The 24,121-nt window shown below is 40.5% G+C and overlaps 1 protein-coding gene across 1 annotated transcript in view; it reads right to left on the bottom strand.

Annotated features, from left to right (window-relative positions):
* Window positions 1-842: 842 nt before the first annotated feature.
* The window catches only part of GPC6 (glypican 6), a 774,486-nt gene continuing 751,207 nt past the window's right edge, over window positions 843-24,121 (bottom strand). The window contains exons 7-9 of the mRNA XM_037377910.1: window positions 16,382-16,518; window positions 7,304-7,479; window positions 843-6,879 (exon numbers count right to left, since the gene is read on the bottom strand). Coding sequence (XP_037233807.1) covers window positions 6,677-6,879; window positions 7,304-7,479; window positions 16,382-16,518 — 516 coding nt within the window. The 3' untranslated portion in view covers window positions 843-6,676. The remainder of the gene's footprint in view (window positions 6,880-7,303; window positions 7,480-16,381; window positions 16,519-24,121) is intronic.

Here is a 24,121-nt window from a genome sequence, read left to right as displayed (position 1 = left end):
GGTAGATTTTTAAGAATGATCATCACTCTGTAGCTCTTACAAGCAGGCTAAGATTGACCGGCTACTTAAAATTAGTCTGTTTTATCTAACGATTTAAACAGTTAATCTGCAGTTATGTTACATAATATACACAGAGCCAATGTGAAAGTAAATCAAATGAAGCCCAGAATGTTACAATAAAATAAAAGGGGGAAAAAAATCCAACCCCAAACCTCAAAACAATCAGTTATAGAACCGATATGAATTGTTTCCTGATGTTGTTACCTGTTCAGTTAATCTTGCTACAGAAAACCCACAAATTCTTTGTGATTGGCCTTGCTGGCTCATCAGCATGGCAGACAATAGTAAAAGAGAAACTGTGTGCTATAGTTACGAGGAAGAAACAGAACGTTGCCACAACAGAACGAATGAGCCAAAATGTAGTCTATAAGCTCTAATTATACACTAGATTGAAAAAAGAGTCATCAGGATTTATGTCAGATGATTAAGAATATACACTCAGCAGAACATGATTACAATAAAGAATAAAAGCTAAAAGTGGGGTCTGATAAAGCCTGAAAAAATCCCAAAATAAGTCGACCAAATCTCTTTGTTGCTACAGCCTTTGTCTGAAAAGAGAAGCATTAAGTGCTGCAAAAGACAAGAGAGATCTATGGAAGGGAGACAGAAAATCCAGTGAGCTACAAATGATGGAAAAGACAGTTCAGCCTGGAGAAGAAAATGGTCATAGGGACACTGGTGACTCAAAGACAGATGGGACATGTGGCATACAGGAGGAGAGCCAGACAGAGAGCTTTAGTTAGAAATGTTTATCAGCAGGAAACATGGATTTGCCAAAAAGGTTTTTTTTTTTTTTTCCTGGAACACACTAGCTTTGATGAAACTTTCATTCTGAAAGATTTTTGAGGCCTAGGATGATACTGTGAGGTGAGGAGTGAGAAAAGAAGGGAGGAGAAAGAGCACAGCCCGCTTGTAACTGGGTATTTTGGGTATTTAGTGGGATGTGGGAGACCTCTAAGAAACCTTGGCTGAATGACGAGTTTGGGCTTTCTCCAAAGCCCCTGTGAGTTACTTCTTCAGACTTGAGAAGAAAATTCACAGATGCATAAGTGGAATTAAGTCATTTTTGTGAGAGATGTGAAGGACCTTTCTGCCTAAATAATGTGTATTTTTAGGAAAAAAGGACTACTGACACAGAAACCTGTTTTGGGTAGTAAGCTCTTTCTCACACACTGAAAGACACAGAATTAGCCAGTGTACCTGGAAACTAACAAGGGAGAGAGAAACCTTGCAGCAGACTGCAGAAACGCCACTGACCTATGAAGCAATATTTGGGCCTTTGCTATGTCCACCAGTGGGCGATTATAATGAGATTACGAAGAAAATTCACTGACAGTAGGTTGAGAGGAAAAGCTGGGCAGCTGTGAGGAGCACCAGCTGGCCCTCGTGATTTTGTAGTTAATCCCCCCCAGTCATGTATCTGCTGGGTCTCACTATGAAGTCACTGCTCCCCTACTCATTTCTCAATTGTCTCTCCAACCACCTTGGAAGAACAAATTTCACCATCAGCAGGGATGACTTGCATGCCCAGGAGGCTCCTTGCTTCAGGTGATCTGTGTGGGAGCTCAGCAGAGCCCTGGAGAGGTATAAAAGCAGCTCCAGGAGATGAGAGCAGCAGAACTGACTAAGTGCTGGCTTTTTACTCTGAAGAAGGTGAATTTCTTTCCAACTTCCCCTACATTTGGAACTGAAAGCCATGTGCTTTGTATTTTTCTCAAAGAAGAAAAATCATACTGATTTCTGGTTTAGAGGAAGTAGATTTGTCTTCCCTGGAAATATGGCTTTAGAGATACTGACAGACTTGTAGACTATGTAGTCAGTTTAGCAGAAAAAGTAGAAAGTACTGTAGATCAACACATCGTGTTATGTTGGCAAATTATCCTTAAGTGATTGTTTGGTTATACTGGTTAGCAGAAGCAGATTTGGATCGGATAGACTGTTGGAAAATGTTCTGACTGAACTAATTTGAGACACCTCTGTTGTCTGTTACTAGAATTTTACTTTAAAAATCAGTTTCAAAGTTCTTGGTTCTCTATTAAGTCTCCTATGCTGTTTACCAGATAAGAAAATGGTTACTATCATATTGTTTATCTTTCATGTACCCTATTACTGCAGTACTCTGATCTTTATTTTATCAAAAAAGGGTCACAATTACACATGTTAATATGATCCTCACAGTCCATGTGAGTAGCTGTAATGGAAACATTGCCCCATTCAGTGCATCACCTGCCCTAATTTTCTTGGAAGTAGGCATTGTTGTGTCTTTGACAACGTATTCGCGGCCCCACAGGTAAGACTTAGCCTTTGACTGTTCAATTTCCCTTTGAAATGATGGGTTTTGCAATTCCATGTAGTATTCCATTGTCATTAACTCTACTCATTCTCATCCAGCAGGTTTGAACATTCACAGGTTAATACAGTAAATATAGTTTTGATGTCTTTGAAATGCGGATTTGTTATTAATATCTAAAACCTGTCCAGACATTTGTTTCCATAATGAAATCTGTAGAAACCTAATTTTCCCAACAGAATAACGCTAAAATTTTCTGTATTCAGTTTTAATGGATTATCTTCGGTAGTAAATTAAAAACAAAAAACCACAACTTGCATCAGTGCTGTAATTTATTTTTCATGTTGAAGTAATAAAAGTCTCTGTGAATAAGTATAGTTACATTTGATAATGATTCAGTTGGTTAGTAAACTGAAGGCAACTGCTGTATGCTGAGATGCTGCACATGCAGTCCACCTCCCAAGAACAGCTCTAGCTCACAGCCATTTTGCATGAAAGCAGCTCAAACTGGTTCACACATCTGTGGGAATTGTCCTTCTTAAAAATCCTGCAAAAGTGGGATGATTTGTATGGTTGAGGCTCAGATTTTTGGAGCTTTCCATGGACAGAGCTCTGCAATGCCTCTTAGGGAATCGGGATAGATCAGCCCTTACCAGAACCCCAAGGCACAGGTTCTTCTGCTCTTCCTCTTTAGCAGGAAATATCTACCCTCTTTTTTCAATTCTTTCTGATTGTCTTTTTTGAAATGCTTAAGTGTAGCCAGAGCTCTGGTAGTTTGCACTGCAGTTACAGTAGTGTGTAATGAATCATCAGCTGGAAAATCTGCAGTACACTAAAAATTTGGACAATGCAAAAGCAATTTAATTAATACTTAAATGGAAAACCTCGCAGGGGTCTATAGCACTTTTATGTTATTAATTCCATCTGATTTTTTTTTTTAATAGCCTCCACTTTAAAAGAACATAAAATGTCAAAAACTTCTGGATCACACATCATAAAGAGTTTACACAATTAAAGGACTTTTCCTGAGGACTTGTGTCCTCTTTCTTGAACAGGTAGTTGTCATCTTTATAATTTCTTACTTTACCAGCTGCTAACAGAAGAGAAATATTTAAATTATGGAGTACCAAAAAATTACCTCGGAAGGAGAGTTATTTGATGTAAAGCATGTGCAAATAGAAACATTGGAAATTATGTAGATTCTCACATTTATGAATACGAATACTCCTTTTCTTTCCTTCATTCCCAATTTCATTTGCTTTGTAGATTTAATAACTCTCTTAATCTCAGGGAAAAAAAGCATTGTATGAAGAAAGTATTCAATCTTTAGGGACTATTAAAGAAATATATGCCTAATACCTCACACAAAGGCATCTCCATCTCCTGACAAGACATCACCATGCATAGTAGGAAAATAAGAGGAGAAATAATATGGAAGACATAAATTTCTGGCACAACTCCCACAAGATGATCACATTTCAGCATAGATTAATCTGGTTTGTTGTTGCACTGGCAGCTTTTAAGATCCAGTCCAAGCACAGCAGGGCGCCTCCTGTGACCTCCCTGAGTGAGAACAGCCTTCAGCAAACCCCCTTGTTCTTAGGGATCCCTCTTACTCCTTGCCCATGAGTTTATGGAGGTCTACAAATAGCTAAGAGCACCCTGGACACCCAGTTTGTCTGCATCAGCTGAAAACAGTCATCAGATCACCTAAATGTGGGCTGAGGCTAAGCTCCCTAACCAGCAGTGTGGAGCAGATACAACAGAAGACTTGCCTCAGACAGCTTGGACTTTGTTACCTGTCAGTAAGCTTCCAGGCCCAGAATAATCAGATGGAAATAGTATTAGTTACCACTGAATAAACACACAATGGGTTAAATCAAAATGATGCTCAAATGGTCCTGAAACAAAGTTGCTGAGGAGGAGCAGTGTGGAAAAATTGCACATACGGATAGAAAGAGATGGACTGTGAGGGAGCTTTAAAGGGGACTCCTTGTAGAAAGCTGCATGTGCAAGTTCAGGAAAAAAATTAAAAGACAAGATCCTCTGCTTGGTACCTGCTGTACCAGGGCCAACATAAAAGCCTGTGAGAATTGGTTTAAACTCTGCTGTTTAACTTCCTGAAGATGTGAATACTGAATCAAAAGACCTGTTCTAGAGGAAACCACCAGAGCAGCAGGAAGCACTGGTATGGCTGGTGTAAGACGTGTGATCTGAACACCTAGCCAGCGACTCCTGCATACTAGGCTGTGCCCAGAACAGCTCGTTATACTTTGAAGTAAACAAACAAATGGGAGAAAAAAGAATGGAATACAAATGGCTCAAAACAATGCTTTTTGATATCAGACATACTATATAGATAGCTTCTAAATACTTTTTGGTAAGAGTGCTTAAGTATACTTTATCCTAACGTGCTGTGTGTTTTCTGTTTTAATTTCATGCCTAGATCAATAACTAATTATAATTTGACAAGAAAAAGAGATTGCAATGGATATGATCTACCTGCTCTGCTGTTAAATTGTAATGTGGTTGGCTAGCTTTACAGTGTTACCACAATTTGTCTATACCATTTCCAGAGTCACCGTAAGAATCAGGAAATAAGTTTCTGGTGGATCATTTCAACACCACACAGAACTGTCCCAGAAGCCCTTTGTCTGTTGCTGATGGAAAAGGGAAGGTTTTGATGTCTAATTGCTGACACTCATTTGTCCAGGATTCAAAGAGCTTCCATCTTGGGTCTTACCACCAGATGCAAATTAGGGAAACTCTATCCAGGACCATAGTCATTTAGGCAATGATTATTGAAGCAATGTATCCTTGGAGAATCTGAGAGTACAATTGCCATCACAAATAACATCCGTGTCCTTCTTTAGGCCTATCACACAAACTCACTTGCTCCCCGCAAATACACACAGGTGAGAGAGGTTTTCTCCCCTGCCCTGCAAACTTGTTAAGAAATGGACAACTGGATATGTAAAAAATTCTCTTCTTTGATGTTCGTGCTCACCAGTCATTAAAGGGTTACTTTTCAGAGCAGCACAAAGAAAGAAGAGCTGGTTGACCAAACATTTTTTTCTTACAAAGAAGTGTCAACCCTGAGCTTGTAATTAAGAAGTTAAAATCTGTGATTTATATATATATTTATATATATAAAAATAGATGATCGTACTAAGACTAAAAAAGTGAAAGAAATCTCCATGTCAGTACTATATATTTGTTTGTTCTGAAATTTTGTAGAAGAAATCCTTGTGACATTGAAATTAACTGATATGAAAGATGTAGTTAGGTGTGAAACACACTATTGATCTGGTCGCTGTTAGTCCATTAGAGAATTGCTGTCTTGGTAGGATAATGAACATAGTAGCAGGAAGTCCTAATCGATGTCAGAACAGTGACAAAAGGAAAGAGATTATATCACAAGAGATTATTTTCTGTCCAAACCCTTGAGGGGAGATTTGTCAGGAGTGTTGTTTAGCATTACCACCACGGCTGATGGTGAGCTAAGTGGAAAACTGTGCCAATTGTATAACATGGATAAATCCTAAAAGAAGCTAGGTGAAATCATGCTACTACTCAATTTTTTACTGGGCATTAAGATTTAAATCCTAAGCAACTGTAACATGATACTCTGAAGCTAGTGGAGTTACTATCATACTAAAAGATAAACTTATTTTTCAGCTTCTCTACCTTCATACCAATCTGATGTGGTTGGCAGATGGAGTGCAAGACATTCACCATTGAGACATATTTTTGTGTTGGAAAAAATAATCCAGACTTCCTCTCTATAGCAATGATCATTCTGATGACCTGAATCATCCTACAGAAGTTCCTAAAGGAAACCTGGCTGTCAGTGAAGAACGGTTGCATTTTTTTTGTTCCTTTCTTGTCTTTTTTTTTGTTTCGTTGATATTCTGTTGAAATGCAGCAGCCTTGAGTCAGGCCTGATTCAGAAAGAAAACCGTTTTCTTGGTTTCTTCCCCCCTCCTTTTTCTTGTTAGGGAAAAACACACACTGTAAGATCCTTTTTTACTTTTGCAGCATAAAAGGAAATGAAGCTCAGAAAGTCTCCTGTAATAAAAGTTTGAGAAAGAATTCTCTTAAGAGTGGATATCATCTTCAGAGTTATCTGAAAAAAGCAGGAAGCAGTTCAGTCTGGCACCCGGTACTCTTTGGGAAAACAAAAAAGGGAAGCAGGTTGCAGTACTGCTCTCTTCTTGTAGAAAACTGCAAGTGTTTGTGGCATGGTCCATTGTCCAAGAGTATAAGAAAAGAATAAAGTTGGCTGTTTCTGCAGCTAAAACACAGTTTCTCCAACCAGATCCAGGATTATCTCCACTGTCTCTGTAGTATGAGACTGACAAAGACGATGAGCAATGTCTGCAGTGACGAGCCAAGCTCTGTGGCTGAAGCCTCCACCTCCCTCCTGTCGGAGTCAACCGGTGGTGCTTCGGTGGTGACAAAATCAAACTCAGTGGGACAGATGTCATCTGTACAGCCGCTTCCACTGCCCGAGCCACTGGTTTCATCACCTGGCACAAAGAAGTGAGGGAAACAACATGAAGGCCATGGGTTACAGCGTTTGTTCCTTTTCTTCATCCCCATTCCACCCAGCACCCCAATGCAGATGAACACCTTAGGAATGGCAAAATGTTGGTGGTGCTTTCATTCAGTAAAGCATCCAAATGAAAGCCACTGTAACTTAATTAGGTGATTAAATGCTCTTTTGAAAAAGGAGTGGACTTCTGGTATTATGGAAACCCCTCAGTGTCTTTATGCATTTGACATGAAGATAATCAAGAGAAGGAAAAGAAACAAATATATAACCGGAATTTCATGGGACGGAAAAAGATTTTGTTGTTGTCAGTAGCACAGAGCACAAAGACCAAAGAAAGCCATTGCAATGGAACTGATTATAAATGTGTTCCAAAAATGCACTTATTTAATGGTTCTTACTTGTATCCTGGAAGTTGACATCATTTCCATTATATGCATTCTTCAATTTGTTAGTCATGACACGTAAGGCCATGATTTGTTGTCGAATGAAGGTGTCTGGCCTTGTGATGTCCACATCTACTTCTGGATTGTTGATCTGGTTGGTTAAGCCATCGTTCATAACCTCAGGCAAGTATCTATGTAGCAGGATGAATGATTAGTTTAAAATGCAATAAGGTTCAGAAATAAGCCAGTGTACAGTAAATGTTGTGCTAAGCAATTTGACACTGATAATGATTACACATTCTTAAACAGCTCCAGTGAAACCATTTTAAAAATGTGGTTTTTAATTTTACAGACTTTAAAGGATCTTTTTTAGTTGCTCAGCTGTATGGAGAACAGAAAGGATTAAAGCTCTCTGCATAGTCCCCATCAGGTGCACTGGCTCTGTGAACTATGGAAGAGGCTCAGCAGACAGCAGTAAGTCACTGCGTCTTCAGATTCTCTACTGATCTGAATGATTGCACACTAAGTTAAGCATCTAACAATGCATTCTTCTGGTCTTATATGAACTCCTTTGTTATGTATAGCATATTTGCTGTTCTGAGATAGTTTAGAAGGCTATCTTGAGGCATTAGGGCTCTCTTTGTTTAAAGGAAGCACCTAATTAATTTTCTTCTCCAGTTCTTCCTTGCATCCCTTTTTTGACTACAATGAACAACATCTCCAGCTTATCTGATATCCAGGCCCATAAAGAGCGTTGTGAGTTTACCAAACTCCAGTATTCTCTTTGATTTGGTCCTTATTCCTTACAAACAGTCTGTATTTGCATCTCCCATGTGCTTTGTGCACAACATATTTAAGGTATGGTTTTTCCTATCTATCCACACATCTGAATTTTTTATTCAGGCTCTTAGCTTATCGTTTCCTGACTACTGCAGCATTCCCTTCTCTGACCTTGGCAAATCCAGTCTTAGGCTGCTCACAGGCAGCAAGTGTGCTTTTGCAGGTCTCTCTCCCCTGCAAAAATCATCCCATGCCTCCAATCATCCTACAGTAAAAGTCTTCATCATCTTTTGTTAAATACGCACACTTTGTCTCCTGCTGCTCTTTGTCCTCAGGAAACTCTCCTTATAGGCACCTGCAAACCTACCTTTTTCCTGCTTTGAATCTCTGTTAAAAATTAGCTGTGCATTTCACAGCTGCTAGGCTGATAAAGGGCTGACATTATTTCGCTGTGCTGGCATGGTATCCTGAGAAAATAGCCTGCTTCCCTGTTCTTTCTCGTCTGTTTTTACTTACTATCTTTGTCTTACTTTTAGACTGCAAAGGATTTGGATTTACCCTTTGTTCATGTCCTTTATCAGAATATGATCTATTTTGTAATAGTTTGCATACCAGGCTATCCTACTGATGTTTGTGGGACTCCTCATGTGGGTATGTGCTCAGCCAGTAATGTTAGCACAGTCTAGCCTACCAACAGCAGACTTTCATGATGCCTGGTACTGACTATTTCACTTCACTCTCACTTGTGCCAGACCAATTCTAAATCAGTGTTCAAATCTGGCATTGGTGTCGGTGTTATGTTTGTATTGGTCTGGAAAATAAACATATCCCTTAAAAATAAATGTGAAAGTATGGGACAAGAAAGGATTTTCTCCGCTGAAGTCATGGTTGAGGGAAAATAAGTTCTGTATTGCTTCTGGACGTTCACAAAACGATGACTGCTTTGCTGCACCAGTGAAGGGCTTAGTCTCATCGTAATAGGTCTTTGCTCTGCAAGATGAGACTAATTTGTCATCAGTGGCCTTTGAAAGCTTACATGAGGATAATCCCGGGAGAGTGTGAACATATGAGAACAAAACATGACTGCCACTAATACCCAGCCTCAAACTGCATGTCCTGTTGTACCACTAGTACCATAACAAGAAATAACAATGCTGTAGGGATCCCATCCAGACTCTTGTGGTACGGGCTTTACGGTAAGAAGAAAGAGTCACCTCCCCTAGTACAGAGGACTGCAGACCACAGTGTTATGAATCACCAAAGATAAAAATTGGAAGTAATTCTGCAGAGCTGCTTGGATGCAGCAGGACAGAGACCTTGGCATGCAGGGAAGTTCTGGGCTGCAAAGGAACTGCACCTCCATCTGCCACGCACCTCTAAAATGAAATGGCTGCTGTAGACAAATTACTCAGCCCAGAAGTTAATCAGTGGTTTCAAGGTGCAGTTGATTAAAAGAAGTAAGAATGTAAAAATTGTCCTACTGGCTCAGAGAGGATGTCCATCTTGCCCAGTACCTTGTCCATGACAATGCCCATAGCTGTTAGCAGCTAGAATTGAAGTTGTTGAGCGTTCATGCAGATTACTTTAGGAAGGGTTAGTTGCTCTTTATTGCATGCCATCCATGAGAAGCTATGGCTTTCTCTGAATGGCAGTTCACAGGCTGTCTTTGACTGATTTATGTTTGATTTCATCTTCTTCTCATCATCATCAATAATAAAAGAAGAATTTACTGACTTCTTAGTAAGCTTTTTATATGAAGACAATATGAATTAGTCTGGAGCTTTAAAGCAGTTAGAGAGTGCTCTGGTGTGTGCTTTTTATTGAAGTTCATATTCTGCACTGTGATCAATGTCGATCTGATGTCCTTCTAAAGACCATCTAACTTTAAATGGGCCACCCCATTCATCAGTAGGAAGTGATTCAGTCAGACTGTCACACACCCTGCAGTATCTGCCTCAGGATCTGTTGATCTCCAAAGCATCCTTGGCATGGAAGGGCTTAACCTCTCAGGAGAACCACCCAGTGCACCTCACTTAGATGTGTAAGGGAGCCATATTGGATGTGGATCACAAGAAATCCATTACCTTATGATTGCCTAAAGGTTAGGTGGATACTTAAATTCCCAGGTGAACAAGCCTCTTGGCATTTTAGGGCATAAGCACAAAAGAATTAGGGAGGCTGAAGATTAATCTTTAGGTTTATACAGACACTAAAACTTGTATGTCTAAATGCAGGTGTTTGCATATGAGCAGAGTCCCACTCTTGCCAGATCTAGTCAGCACAAGATCTAGTCAAAACTAGTCAGGAGTTTATTAACCAGTGGAGCACAGACAGCTGCTGGAGTCCCACGTGCCTTTGGCAAATGACTAGTTCATTAGATTTCATCTGCTGGGATTAGTTGCACATAGACATCTGGCACCACTTGAACGCTCTTGGTGACTCCCCCACTTCTCTGAAACATGTGGCTCTGCATCATATCTACAGGCTTGAGGGGGAGGTCTTGGACGTCTGGGGCATATAAGATTGTATTAGGTGTCTTTCTTTAGGCAGCTGAATTGAGTCTTGAGTGCCACTGTAGCCACCAAGGTGTATGCTGCTTGGTGTCCTGTTGCTGCTCCTGTAGGTTCTGGGTATTCTGTAGGTCCGGTGTCTTACTTGCCAGCTCTGTGATGGTGTCCTGACTGTTTAGGCCATCTCACATAACAGTAGGTAAGTGTGTTTAGGCAGTGGAAAAATCCCTCGTTGAATACACTGACAGGATATTGGGACTCTCTTCAGGCACCTTAACACCATTGATTTTTAAAACGCTCAAGCAGTTCTAGCCGAGCCTCTGGTCCAGATGGCAGGTAGTGTCCTGTGTCATACTCAATCTCAGACATACCAGAGAGTCTCAAATGGCACTACTCTTGCTTGGGCAGCACAAATGACTCCTTGTTGTCTCACCCATATTTAAGTGCATGAATTTACATGTCTGAATGTGAAGCAGAATTCTGCCCTCATTACTGAACGAGTTCACCTGTTTCCCCTGGAGGAGAAAATAAAATGCAGAAAAGCTTATATTGAATGTAAATATCTCTGAATTGTTTTCCTTTCTTTAAAGGACTGGTACAAGGATGGGAACACACAGCTCAAGGTGTTTTGCAAGTGACAGCCTCTGAGAGGCAGCCCGGCACATTTTCTGACAAGAGCGTTTTGATGTGTGTGGGGTAGGGTTAAGCGACACCAAATTGGAAGCCATGTCTTGGGACCACTTTTTGACAGAAGATTTGTTGCTGGCTAGGCAAAGTTGTTGAACACAGCTGCTTTTGCTGCAGCTCTGTAAGTAGAGACACCCCTGTGAATTTTAAGCTTCGCTGCTGTTTCTGCTCTCATTAATGATCTCTTTGTAGGCCTGGCCATTACAAGAACTGTATGCCCATTATAAACAAAAAGAAGAGAAATGCCAACCTGAATCAGTGTCTGCTCTTTGCATCCTCCTAGCAAAAAAAGATATCAGCTTTCTTAGCCCTCTGAGTATAGAGAAGCTGAACAATATTGTTTGTTTTCTGCTGTTTGCTCCTTGCTCAGCTGTGTCAGGATTTTAGTGTAATTTACATTGTTTTCTAAAATATTAATGCTTTCTGTTCCTCTTAGCCTTTCCACAGTTCTAGCTTGTCTCAGCAGACACAACAAAGATGTCTTTTGGCACATCATAGAGAAGTACCACAAAGCCTATTTAAAACTACATTTTTCTTTTCTTTAAATATCCAGTTAACGTTCCAGGGTGTCTGCTTCCTTTTCAAGTCTAAAAATGATGAATCTCTCAGGTCATTTATACAAAGGCTGTAGCTATGAACCACCCTTCCCCCCAAATAAAGGAGAAACCTGTTTTTTTGAAGACATCTACCTTAAAGGGCAGCATTTTACATATTTTGCTGCCATAGCAGCTGCTTACAGTACAACTGGAGCATCACGCCTAGGCAGTACTGGAGTTTTTCCAGATGGACAGAATTGTAGGCAATAGAGCACAGGCTTACTGAGGTTGGGCTGGGGGTAGGCAGTCACATCTGGTCCAGAAAGATAAGTGCAGTAGAAAATTGGCTTTTTTGGCTAGCTGGATCACCTCATCTGATTCTGTTTGCTCAGGAGGTAATCCCTACAGGATATTTTCCATTGTTTCCGCCCCCCCCCCCCCTCCATCCTGGAGAAAAGCTTGAGGAGACAGAAGGAGAGGCAGAAAATGCTTATCTGCCATTTTGTTGAAAGGTGCAAAAATAAACTAAAGCCATCACTTAAGAACAGCCAGTTTTCACACTTGCCAAGAAGTGTTTTATTACCACTTTCACTAGTGGTGCTAAATGGTTATCTTTGCCTACCTCCAGGTAAAGGACATCCAACGCATTCTCATTGCAAGCCTTGCTGGTCAGCAATGAGCAACTTTCCTAGGGCAGGCACTGATGTGGTGAGTCTTTCTTCCCACCTGAATTCCACCAGCAATTAAAGGCTTTCTGCTGGGGAAGTAGGCACTCCATACATGTGGCAGGAGAAGAAGAAAATTTCAGGCTAGCTCAGACTTTATCTTGTGTTTGCTTTGGTGAAATACCTTGTAGTTTTGAGCTAGATGTTGAAAACAAGGTTAATTTTTCCTTTTGTTCCTTACCTTTCTCTATTCCCCCCGACCCCCCCCCCCCCCCCCCCCCCCCGTTTATAATTACTGTCTGTCTCAATTTTATTCCTTCTATTCCTTCTTCACTGTGCTCAGAGGAGTGATAGCTTCTTCAAGGAAAGGAATGCAGGTTTCATCTCTTCCACAGATTGCAGTCTTCCAGAGCTAAGGCATATTAAGAAGTCTATAGTCCTGTTGAGCATGAGCACCAGGATGATAGTGCATGAGCACAATCTCTCACGTGGTTTCGTTGAAATGAGTTGGCTGTAGCAATTCAACGTTTATCTCCTGACCACCAGAGTGGTTGCAGATTTGGTTACTACTCTCACTTCAGTAAAAGTCACTTAATCAAGGGCTAATACCTTGGATTTGGTTTAAGTCCTAAAGCCTGAATTCCATCATTCTTGGGAAAATTCCTTAATTTCTGGAGAACGTCTATTAGTGAAGAGGTTGCCAGCTGTTGTTAAGAATTTATCTGCATGTAGGGGAGGAGCTAAACTTATAAAGTTTGGTCTTAATGATGTTTTTTAGATCCTAAATATCTTTAAAAAAATCTGTCTCTGTACATCTGGAAGAATAGCTTAATTCTTTAAACACAGAATTATGTTCAAGTTCTTTTGTGAATACTGATATGATGGGGAAGTCCTATTGGGCATCTCTCTAAAAGGCACTTTGTCTGAAGTAGCTATTATTTTTTTTTTTAATACAGATTTTTCAAAAAAAGAGATTAATCCACCTAATAAATGTTTCCCCATTTTCACAGCACTTGGTTTCTACCTGATATGACTGGATTAAAACCATTCTTCATACAGGATCAGTAATGAGCCAAGTGCACCCTTCCAGAACACCAAATAGATGACTGTTACCCCATGATTATTCACAAATTGGCAACCTTCATTTGGCGACCTGGTGTCACTGTAAATTAATCATGGTAGCAAAGTAGTATCTGGGGAGTGTAATAACCACAAGTGACCTTGGTATAATGCCTCTCTCAGGAGAAAGCCTAGCTTTCATTTTCTGTGATCTCAGGTTTGTAACTTTTCCCCTGTAAAAGCATCATCAAAAGGTGATGTGTAAAATGAAACATGGGGCATAATGTCTATCTGGCAATTCAAAGTTTCTAACTCTATACCACCACAGGATCTGATCAAAAAACAGCAGCAATTTCCTTTCTCAACAGTAGCTAACACCATGCTGTCGTCTTACTTGTAGTATTGATGTCTAGGAAAACAGGAGGTGGCTAAATTTCCTTTTTTTCTATCATGGGCTTTTGTCATATTCTCTGGAGTTCAAAATGTAGCTCCTCATATAGCACAGGCAGGCTTATGACGTGACACAGTGAACACTAAAAGTTGCATGCATATTGGCTAGATTTTGCCACCCTTGTTCCTGTGAACTAGCATTTCATATCAGATATTAATCAGTATGATCAAGAAAACTTTTATGTTTTTTCTTTATGCTGCAGTAAATGTCCTTGTTCACCAGCCAAGAGGTGATTTTGCATCTAAAGCTAGTTATCTTCAATAATATTTTCATTATGATTTTGTATACAGGCCAAGGCATTCTGTGGTAGCTCTCTGATTTATTATTATTCTCTCCACCTGAAGCATTTATTGACTACTGTTAATAGACTATGACTATACATTTTCTCTGTGAATGGGTATGAAATAGAAACTGGACAGGGGAGCAGTGGCTGGCCCTGCTAAAACTGTATTTTCAGGTGATGCTTTGTAGCTGTGATTCCACATCCAGTGAAATATCTGTGTTAAATTAATCAAGGAGATTATCAGCAGAGAATAGTTTTTCTCAGCGGCTCCAGAACATTAATCTCAGAAGGGGTCATGAAAATAACCAGACTTCTCGTACAATAAATACTGCAAAAGGAAGGTGAAAAACTACATGCATAAAATGCACCTCCGTAACTCCCAACAAATGTGGAAGTTGTGCCAGATCCTTCAGTGCAGGAGCATAAGATGGCTGCAAAGTGTTGGCCAGACATGCTACAAACATTAGTGTTGGTCATGGAAACCAGGAGGGATATTAGCAGGTTTGACTGCTCTTTTGTAGAAGGAGTAGCGTGTATCTCTTATTAATGCATGTATCCTGATGTGACTCATGGCATCCAGCTGGAAGGCCTAGAAACTCCGCCTAGAAACTCCATTTAACTTCTGCAGCACACTGGCCTGGGGTCATATTTTACAAAGCCCACTGACAAGAAGATATATAATAGAGGAAGATAAAAAAAAGTTTTTATTCTCTCTTCATGCTGTTCCTTTGTGATGAGTCCTGTAATAGCCAGATGCTCCTCCTAGCTGTCTTTCTTAGAGTCCCCATTTCTCTGGATCTGGGACTTAGGAACTAGGGGATTTCTCTGGATCTGGGACTTAGGAACGGAGCAGTGACTTGTGCTTTTGGACAGATTTGTTCACATGTGTCTCGAAGTGGGTTCAATGGGCTAGCAGCATCCCAAACAGCCCTCTGCTCTTGTCTGCAGAACAAATTCTTTTGGGCATTATGTAGTAAGGCTAGGAAGAAGGGCATGTGTTCAGTGCAAAACCTCCCCCTGTAAAGCGTACTCTTTATAAAAATGATTAGATTATGGGGTTGGTGCAATCTATGTATCTGCCCCATCCACCCATCCACGCAAAATGGCATTTAACAGGTTTGTGAGTTTTTTCCTATGTTGTCTTATTTTTCCTGAGTTTTTATACTTTATGTTCTTGTCTTACTTTTTTTTTCTTTTGGTTGTTGCTATTGGCTCATTTTTGTATTCTGGCTTCATATGTGTCATCAGGTAAAAGGAAAATAAAGATTCCAGTCCCCGAGTATCACTGCTCTCCAGATTGAGCAGTCATCAGACACTCAAACCTCTCTACTCCTCCTGTATTCCCAAGAACACAGGCTACTGCTGCAGACCTGAAACCTGACTGCCCGTGACGTGGTCCTTGAGCCAATTTCTCTCTCTCTCAGCAGGGATAATCAGATCCTCTTCTCTGTCAGCTGATGAATCCACACTGGGACCTTTGGAGACACCTGCTCATCTGCCAGCTCCAGCCTTGCCACAGCCAGAGCCAAGCAAACTTCAAAATTAAAACTCACAAAAAATTAATCACAAACAATGGCAGATGACCACAGTATCTCTGATGAAGTAACATAAGGTCAAGCCTTCTACACAAGATAAGTAGGAGTTACATTTTTCTCTGCTAGCTATTTTTCAAGTTGTTTCTTTTTTCCCCCCTCAGCAAATAGCCCTAAGCTTTGCCAGCCAATAGCAAATAGAGCTGAAATTCCAATTTCTGTTTCATCCCAGTATGATATCCCGAGAGTGCAATTGCTTCACAAGCTGTCAGTCCCAACACAGGGATGCTAAATGGAGCTAAAGAGCTCTTTGAAATCTCAGTATAAATTATCCTTCTGGAGCTGAACCAATGAACATTTTCTGTGTTCACATGCTGACATGCTGTGCACATTTACCCTGACTCACACTCTGGCTTTAATGGCATCTTGACAATAAGTAATCTCGGCTACAAGCTGTGTGTGGACAATTACTTGTTCTCCCCATTTCCATTGCACTCTTATAAGGAGTTTTGTGAAATACCCTCAGTTTCACGATTGCTTCAGGCCAAATAGGGATTTGGACCGGTGTGGTGGAGAGGGGTCCACCTCACCTTGCCTTGGTGTGGCCGTTCCAGCAGTCTTCCTCGATTGATGGACCCGCTGTCACTCGCTCATCCTTGCAGATTGTGTAGGGTAATGTTGACCAGAACTTTTTAGAGAGCTTTAGCTTTTCTTTAATGTCTGTTACCTGATTAAGAGACAATGAGAGGGAAAACAGGTTAACAACATCAGCCATGCTAACTGTCACATTAAATAATAGGTTGTTTAATTCCATGATGGTGATGATGGTGAAGGTTAAAAGGGCTGAAGGTGCTAAAATTTAAATCCTTGTATTTACAAGCAAGGCACTCAGCATTTAGGTCCAGAGAGTACAAATAATCAAAGTCACCTTTTTCCACAGGCAAGACATTAATAAAAGCGTGTTACATCGTGCTCTTTCTAGTCTCCATTTGTCTAAGGTTTTCTAAATATACATCTTTCTAAGAATTAATATGCCTCACAGTCTGCTGAATGTAAATTCAGTTAAACAGTGTACATCAGATAAAATATCTCGCCCACCAACTTGGTCATGTCTTAGATAAATATTATATTTAGAGCTACATGCAAAGGTTCTGAAAAAAAGGTGCAGTGCTGAGCTGATGTTGAACTGATTTAAGATATGCAGGCTGAATACACTGCAGTACATTTGGATCTCAGCAACAGGAAGAAGTATGTGTATATACATGCCTGCAGAGACTATATCCATCTTTGCTTAGGTGTAAATATCTATAGCTGGATACAGACTTCAGGTTCAAGAAATGTTGGGGCAGTATCAAAACAGTTTCTTTACGTTATAAAGTCCTTGAACAATAATTTAATCTGGCATGATTCAGGCAGCAAGTAGGAACAAACCGAATTTCCAGCATCAACTTAATAAATAAATGCTGTGGCTAAAATGTTATCAGTTCTTGTTTTGCGTCTGGTGTACTAGAGTGGAAAAATATACAAGAATAGATAGAAAACACAACAAAGAACTGACTACAAAGGATGAATGGTGCCACTGTTGTTCTTATGGAAACAGATGCATTTCACATTAAGTTGTAATAGGATTTAGGGGAGCTTGTTGAATAGCCTTTAAAGGAAATCACCGAGCTTTATTCTTTAAAAAAACAAGAAATAAAAGCTCTCCATTCTTCCATTCAGTTTTGAGATTGGCTTTTAGGTTGTTGAGGTACAATACTGTACTCGGCTATTTATCTCTTTTATCTTTTGTTCTGAAGGCATGATAGCTCTCTGAGCAAATGGCCCACGCTGCTTTGCCATGCTTAAACTCTGTGGAATGTCACTCTATAAACCAGGAGACAGAAACAGCCAAGGATGTTATTTCAGAAGCACTGTCTGCATTTTCATCTGCAAGAAATAAGTAGGACAGTATTTGGCTGCATGGGTTGTTGACAGCGTTTCTTGCCATGATAGACACCTTATAAATCTCCTCCGCACCCCTTGCCAAGCCCCCTAGTTGCTTTGTTTTCATATGAGATACTAGCAACATTTGCAAGCCTTTAAAGTCTCAACAGGGCCCTGTCAAGCCAAAAATTCAATTCCAGTTTGCAAACTGTGGGCAAGCCTTCAGCAGAAGTGGAGACGGTCTTGGCATACCTGCCCTTTCTGATGTCTTTGGTCCGTAGGGCCAGGGTCTTTGGGCAGTCAACAGCCCTCTTCTTCCCCACAGAGGATAAAACACCCAAGGTCCCTACTGGTGCAACTAACCAGCATGAGCAACTCAGTTAAACGGCCCAGTATTCATGGAGAGGTATGTAAACTCCCGTTAGGCCACAATGCAGTAAATCAGATAAAGAAATCCTATAGAAAATATAGGGAGAAACATTTATAGGAAGGAGGATCCGTCCAGATGAGCTTGGGGAGCACAAGAGTCAAAGGGACAGATTTTCTTATTTATTGCTTGTGCCAGGGTAACTATTTACACAAGCAATCTTACTGCTATCAGTGCTGAGTAATTAGTTTTCAGAGCTTTGTTGCTAGCTGGAAGTTATTTTAAGCTATTTAAAACTCAGATGTTTAGAGTTATATTCAGATTTCTACCATAATCAAATTAAAGCTGGTGCTCTAGGACTTGGAGACTTCTGTTTTGAACCACAAGTGAGTCAACACCCATTGGAAAGTTAGTTCCTCCTGTGGCCCTTGAGAGGGCTGTAATTTGGAGTAGAAACTTTGTATTTTCATAGAAGTCAGCAAAAGAACAGAGAGAGGTTCTCACAGGTCACATGTTGCACACACTCTCCAGATACCTCCTGAAAATCCAATGAGGGCTCCTGTTCCCCAGTCACTTCTGAAGATATTAAATGATGTTTACATACTTTGTATCTGTAGTGCATATAGACAACAAGTCATTAAATTTCCTAATGATATTTTTTTTATTGGTGTTACAGAAGTACACCTGGTGAAGTAAGATGGTATTACTTTACCCAGGGTTGTTGGTAAATGACAGCTAATTAAATCCCACAGACATCCTCCTGAGGCGTCATTCCCATTTTAGAGCCGGGGGGGTGGGGGGAAAGAGACATTTACATGACTCACAAAAAGCAGCAACAGCAAATACCACTACAGTTTAGGGAAAGGTTACCATTTGCAGCCCTCTCTAGATGCCTCCAATTCAGGTGCATTTTGACCCTTTTTATCCCCCTCAGATATTTCCCTTCATAGCTATCCCTGCCTCCCCACTGCATTATTTCACCATCCAGTTTTAAACAAGCTGTGGACTCAGCCTACAAAGTCTTGCTCTTTCCCACTGTGTGACTGGACCTCTGTTAACCCTCTCAGCTTTTGGCAACGTAGTTTACACATCTACCTCAACAGCTCCTTGAACCTCACCCTGAAACTGGTTTTCTGGAAGTGCAGTGTGGTTTCTGATGGCCTTGAAGAGGAATTATGAGCACTGGTTGATTCACCTCCTCTTTCAGGGAGTAGCCTGATGGCTGCGTTCACTTCTGCATGATGAACGTTCAGGCAGGCAAGGACTTTGGAGTACTTTTATTGTAACTGTAAATGCAGGATAGAATTAGGTGATGTAATGCCCGCCATGACATGTAAAACTTTTGCCTGTGGGTTTCAGTGACTTCACTTCTGGGATCTCCTCAAGCATGACCACAGAAAGCCTCTTATCAGTCCCCACGGTTACGCATGTTCCTCCATACATCGTTTTGATCACCACCAGCATTTAAAAAACATGTAACAGATACACAGTCCCTTGAAAACAAGATCAAAGCCACTAAGGATTCAGTTAACATTGCTTGCTTGTGATTTAGGAAGTTAGACTACTATATGCCCCTAGTGACCTGTGGCCTTGTAAATGATTCCTTGGTATTTCCTATTCTTTGAATTAAAGATTAACTTTCAAGCTCAGTTAGTCTTCTGTGGAAACATTTGAACATGAGGCATACGCAATTTTGATATTTTACGTATTTCCTTTCTCTTTCTCTAGCAGAGATTTATTCGGATGAAGACAGTTGGATCTCTTTCACTGTAGTTAGCCTGACTTTCCCTAGCTATCTTCCTGATGTTGCCCTGATATTATATTGAGCTGCTTTTTTTTAGCTGCTTTGAAGCTACTAAATTTGTTTTGAATTGCAATACTTTCTCATAAGAAAAAAGAAATAGCACAAGCCATACAAAGAAGTTACATTTTTGATTTATTGGGGGATATATAGAAATGGATATTAAAATAGCCTGGCCTTGATCTATAATTGCTAACAGAAGAAAGGCATTACTGTGTAGGTGAGAAAAAGTTAAACATTTGCATCATTGCCAAAGAGAAATTCATACCCGTATAGTTATGTACCCTATATTGAGAAATACAGTTAATTTCTTATTACTGCCACTGACTTCTTATGTGACTGAGTCAGTCATGTATGTTATTTAAATCCTCAGCAGAACTTGGAACAGCACCCATGAGCTCAGTTCCAGTCCTGCCAGCATGAGCTCGGTTATAAGCAGGTAAATAAAGCTAACCAATGTTTCTGTCTTCTTTTCTTACCTTCCTCTTCAAAGTAATGATGCAAGCTAAAAAGCAAGCCCATTGTTTTAACAGGGATCAGACTTTAGCATTCCTTATATTAATTCAGGACATCTGGATAAATTGAAAGACTCACCAGAATAATTTAAAAAAAACATTGAAAATTCCATGCAAAACTAAAACTGAGATGCCTACATTCTATAATGCATGGAAGATCCCAGAAAGACACTTGCTTGTGAAGTTGGTAGCCACCTGTCCATGGAATCCACTTTGGTTTAATTTCTGATGGAAATGTGCTTCTTTGGAAGTGGTATAATGTGCACTCAGAAGCAGTGGGGGCCAAAAAGCAAATTTTAAAGGTAAGTGCCCTAAAATAATTTTAAAAAAGTAAATTCTCTTTTTTTCATCCTCCTTCTCTGCCAAGTCTACCTCATAGTCCTTCCAGATTGATCCCCACAAATATAATCCCTACTCTCACAAATAGAGGAATATTGGAAGATGCTAAAATAGTGTCAAGAGTTGGCGGAATGCATACAAAACTGACCCAGGTTCCATGCAATAAATGAAATAAAATAATATGGAGTCTTGATTGTGTTAAGAAGAAACGGCTATCATTAACCTCCTTCCTGATGTTTTCAAATTGCATTTTTTCTTGTTTATTCTGCAGTTTGGGAGGATTTTCCTTTTGAAATGCAAGCAGAATATTCAGCTTTCCTTTCCATTAATACCTTCTCCCTGGGGATGCTCAGAAACGCCTCAGTGCAAAGTCCCATTGCCATTTAAGCCTTTATGCCCTGGAAAAACGTGCAAATGTTTCTGGCTGCTGACCGGACATTGCTTCTCTGGTATACCAGGGTGCCGTGCTGGATGGCGTACTGTAGATCTGTATGTGGCAGTGCAGCCCCTTGGAAGATGTTTCAAGTGGATGTTTGCGATGAGGTGTAATTTCAGGGACTTCAGGCCAGGTATGTAAAGTGTATCAGTGTGTTGCACCTACAGAACAGCTACAGACAGTGAGTAGGAAGAGGCCTGGGATTTTGCCTTAGAGAACAGATGTGAAAGTAGCTATCACAAGCCATGTTTGTGTCTGTGTAGTTTCTTTAGACACATACTCCTTTACCCTTTTATTCACAAGCAATATTTAACTGATGTCATTCCTTCATGCTATGTTACTTCCATGTGAAAAAAACAAGTTTTCTACTGTCTGCTGCTTGCTTTCCCCTAGATGTGCCTAACATACCCAGCCACACATTTGGCACCTCTGCAGTTTTTGTTAAGAATGATGTAGACCTTGTATAGCAAGCAGCTTGATAACAGATCTATGGATATGGTGCTTGACTACCTGAGCCCCGTGTGGGATTGTGAAAAGCATGCCCTTCATCACGGGCACGGCCAGGCGGGAAGAAAAAACAGACCATCATGGTCTGATTTCTGTTATGGCATACCAGCAGAAAACCGCGCCAGACTTTCATACATCCATCAGTATTTATGCCCATTAGGAATTCAATCTGAAAGCATTCTAAGACAAATGGCCAACGATTTGTTTAAAAGGACTAGGTCAGCAAACACATATTATATAGTGTTTCTAACTGGTTGTTATGTTAATGTCTCTGCTACATGTGGGTGTCACAGTCAAGGCATGAATCGTGTCACAAGCAGGTTAGTATAGGACAGCTGGGTATTTGACACACAGTTTTCCTTGTAAACTGAGCTTAATGAAAAGCAATTAACTTGGACCCCTAAGTTTTAGGGGCTGCCTCTTGAGAAAGACGTGTCTCCTGTATGTCCTTTGCTACACCTGCCATCTTCATATAGATGTCTCAGAGGCACTAGGCACATACGTGTAAGGATCTGGACTGGGCTTCCTCTACCTAGCCAGGTGTTTGAGTTTAGCTAAAGAGGATCTCTCTCTCAGAGGCTTTTTAAAGGCATTTTCATTTCTCCACTGACATAGGGAGTTTAGGCGCATACTTTTGTTTAGAACAGCTCATTAGGTGCCCAAATTTTCAATGCACATTAGGTACCCCAGAGAGGGCGACCTGCTTTGATTCGGAACAAGTGAAGCAGAACTTTATTTGCTCTACATGGAGATTATTTTTTCATACATTATACATTTCCACACTTTCTCACAAAATAAATTTAAATGCCAAGCTGCTTCCAAACCACCACGTGCTTGATCGTGGGTTATTTTTCAGCCTTTTAAAAAGCGAAGGGCACAGATTCAGCAGGATTTGAGCATCGCATCACATTGGCTCAGCTGCGGGGAGCACCCTGGATCTGGGGGTTCCTCGAGATGGCAGTGTTGCTCAGCCTTTGCGCTGCTGCCAGCCCCGCGTTGCACACCCGCAGTTTCCCAGAGAATAAGACCGTAGATTGTTCCGCTGAATATAAAACTGACAACCCTGTTATTTTAAACTCGAAAGTGACAGGCTGTTATTTTAATGAGGTCTGCCAGTGCCAAGGTTAACCAAAGCTTTATTTTTCCTACAAAACGTTAAGGCTGCGGTTTTAAAAAGGGGGCTGTGAAATTTTACGGTTATTGATACTTTCTCAGCACAGATAAGTTCTGAGAATTTCACCCAGGCCTTCTTGCACAACAAATGCTTTTTGGTTTTCTGCCCTTCTCTCTCTCTCTCTTTTTTTTTAAATTTGACTTTGTGACTTTAAATGGTCCGGAGCTCTACCAATAACTGCCTGCTCATGATTCATGTTTCTCCACAGAAAAGCAGATGACAGCTCTTCTAATCAAGAACTAACGCTGAATCCCAGTTATAAAGCACAAATGGGCGCTTGGGTAATTTGTGAAATAAAACAAATGAGCTAGGCGACTTTCCAAAGCAAGACTCTTCTCACCAGAGTATTTTAAAGCGAAATGAAAGGATTTTTTGCTGTCATTGTCTCTAAGGCCTATGCACATCTTTGACAAGAAAAAAGTTAAGGCCTTTAATAACAGTAAAGCATGACTATTAGCCCTACTGAATTCTCAGACTAACTGATATAGAACTTTAGAGAGTTAGGTTAGATTCAGCTCCCATATAATACTCCTACACTTATGTATCTACATTCACAGTACAGACCATAGTAACCCAGCACTGACTCACTTAAGTTTCTAGTGCCACTGGAGATGCCTGCAAGCGTCCTGGGCAAGTCTCCTATAGGTTGTGAGTTTTATGTGTGACGGCCCAGTGTGCTGTCCTGGATGACCTAGTTGCATTTTGTTTCATTCAGCTCTGATCTGAAATAGGCATTTTAAAGCAATCCAGGTTGTCTACTGCATGTTTTTTTAAGGAAAATGATTTACAGGTCTGTATGAATGCTGACATGTACTTGCAGAAGTCTCCTTGCCATCCATGGCCTGGCAATGCTTGTGCCATATCGCATGTTAGCTGGCTCCAGGGGCAATCAAATGCCAATCAAATGAAGACTTTTTTTTTTTTTAAATAAAACCACTGACATTATTGCTTACAGGCAGGTAGAACCCGACACCAAACTCTTCCCACATTCAACATTCATTTTGGCTGGGGAGAGAGGAAAGGGAGGAGTCTGTCAAATGGTGGAGCAACCTGGGCTAAACTTCTTTCCGTAAATGTGCCCATTTACCCTCACAGTTGCTCTTGGCTTGATTTGCACAACCAGTCTGCCTCCTTAAGTAGGTGTGTCAGGCCAAGTTCATTGCACTTGGCTCCTCAGTAAATAAAAATATTGCTTTTGGAAAGTGGAAGCTACTGGAAATATCAGCACCCTGAAATGGAAATCTGAAGGAACTTGAAGCAGCTTT

This window comes from Falco rusticolus, chromosome 2 (assembly GCF_015220075.1).
Source record: "Falco rusticolus isolate bFalRus1 chromosome 2, bFalRus1.pri, whole genome shotgun sequence".
In the NCBI taxonomy this organism is placed as follows: Eukaryota; Metazoa; Chordata; class Aves; order Falconiformes; family Falconidae; genus Falco; species Falco rusticolus.
This window is presented reverse-complemented; position numbering and strand designations above follow the sequence as displayed.